Raw genomic sequence first — 1,255 nt, 5'->3', positions numbered from 1 at the left:
CCCCCAGAACCCTACAGCCCGGCCGTTTGGGTGATGATGTTCGTCATGTGCCTCACGGTGGTGGCCGTCACCGTCTTCATCTTCGAGTACTTCAGCCCCGTGGGCTACAACCGCAGCCTGGCCGCCGGCCAGCGTGAGTGTGTCGCCTCCCCCCTCCGCGCCCCAACACCCTGCCGGTATCGGGGTGACGACCCCGTTGTCACCACGGGGAGGTGGGGACGGGGCGGGCGAGGAGGACACGGGGTGACAAGAGGGGACACGGGGGGACGTGGTATCGGCACGGCTCCGGTGTCACCCCCCCTCCTGGGTGTCCCCAAGGAGTGTGGAGGAGCTGGGCGGGTGTCCCCCCCTCCCTGTGGTGACACTGTCCCTGTCCCCGGGGTAACACTGTTCCCATTCCCACGGTGACGCTGTCCTCACCCTCCCTGTCCCTGTGGTGACACTGTCCCTATCCCCACTGTCCCCATCCCTGGGGGTGACACTGTCCCTGTCCCCAGGGTGATGCTGGCCCCACGGTGACGCTGTCACGGTCCACATCCCTGTGGTGATGCTACCCCTGTCCCCAGGGTGACACCGTCCCCATCCCCATGGTGGTGCTGTCCCCGTCCCTGGGGTGACACCGTCCCTGTCCCCACGGTGATGCTGGCCCCACAGTGACGCTGTCCCCGGCCCCACGGTGACGCTGTCACGGTCCACATCCCTGTGGTGATGCTACCCCTGTCCCCAGGGGGACACCGTCCCCATCCCAGCTGTCCCTGGGGTGACACCGTCCCCATCCCCATGGTGGTGCTGTCCCCGTCCCCACGGTGATGCCGTCCCTGGGGTGACGCCATCCCCAGGGTGACACCATCCCCATGGTGATGGTGACCCTGAGGTGACATCATTCCTGTCCCCACGGTGATGGTGTCCCTGGGGTGACACCACCCCCACGGTGATGGTGACCCTGAGGTGACATCATTCCTGTCCCCACGGTGATGGTGTCCCTGGGGTGATGCCGTCCCTGTCCCTGGGGTGACATCATTCCTGTCCCCACGGTGATGCCGTCCCTGGGGTGACGCCATTCCTGTCCCCATGGTGATGGTGTCCCTGGGGTGACGCCGTCCCTGTCCCTGGGGTGACATCATTCCTGTCCCCACGGTGATGGTGTCCCTGGGGTGATGCCGTCCCTGTCCCTGGGGTGACATCATTCCTGTCCCCACGGTGATGCTGCCCCTGGGGTGACGCCGTCCCTGGGGTGTCACCATCCCCATCCCCA

General features: G+C 66.5%; 1 protein-coding gene across 1 annotated transcript in view; it reads left to right on the top strand.

The window, feature by feature from the left end:
• The window catches only part of LOC104836867 (glutamate receptor ionotropic, NMDA 2D-like), a gene marked incomplete at its 3' end in the record, with an annotated part of 4,813 nt that extends 4,680 nt beyond the window's left edge, over nucleotides 1–133 (top strand). The window contains exon 6 of the mRNA XM_010575621.1: nucleotides 8–133. Coding sequence (XP_010573923.1) covers nucleotides 8–133 — 126 coding nt within the window. The remainder of the gene's footprint in view (nucleotides 1–7) is intronic.
• Nucleotides 134–1,255: the final 1,122 nt, after the last annotated feature.

Source organism: Haliaeetus leucocephalus, unplaced genomic scaffold (assembly GCF_000737465.1).
Source record: "Haliaeetus leucocephalus isolate CR32 unplaced genomic scaffold, Haliaeetus_leucocephalus-4.0 Scaffold494, whole genome shotgun sequence".
Classification (NCBI taxonomy): Eukaryota; Metazoa; Chordata; class Aves; order Accipitriformes; family Accipitridae; genus Haliaeetus; species Haliaeetus leucocephalus.
Note: the sequence above shows the minus strand (reverse complement) of the source record. Positions and strands in the feature narration are given on the sequence as shown.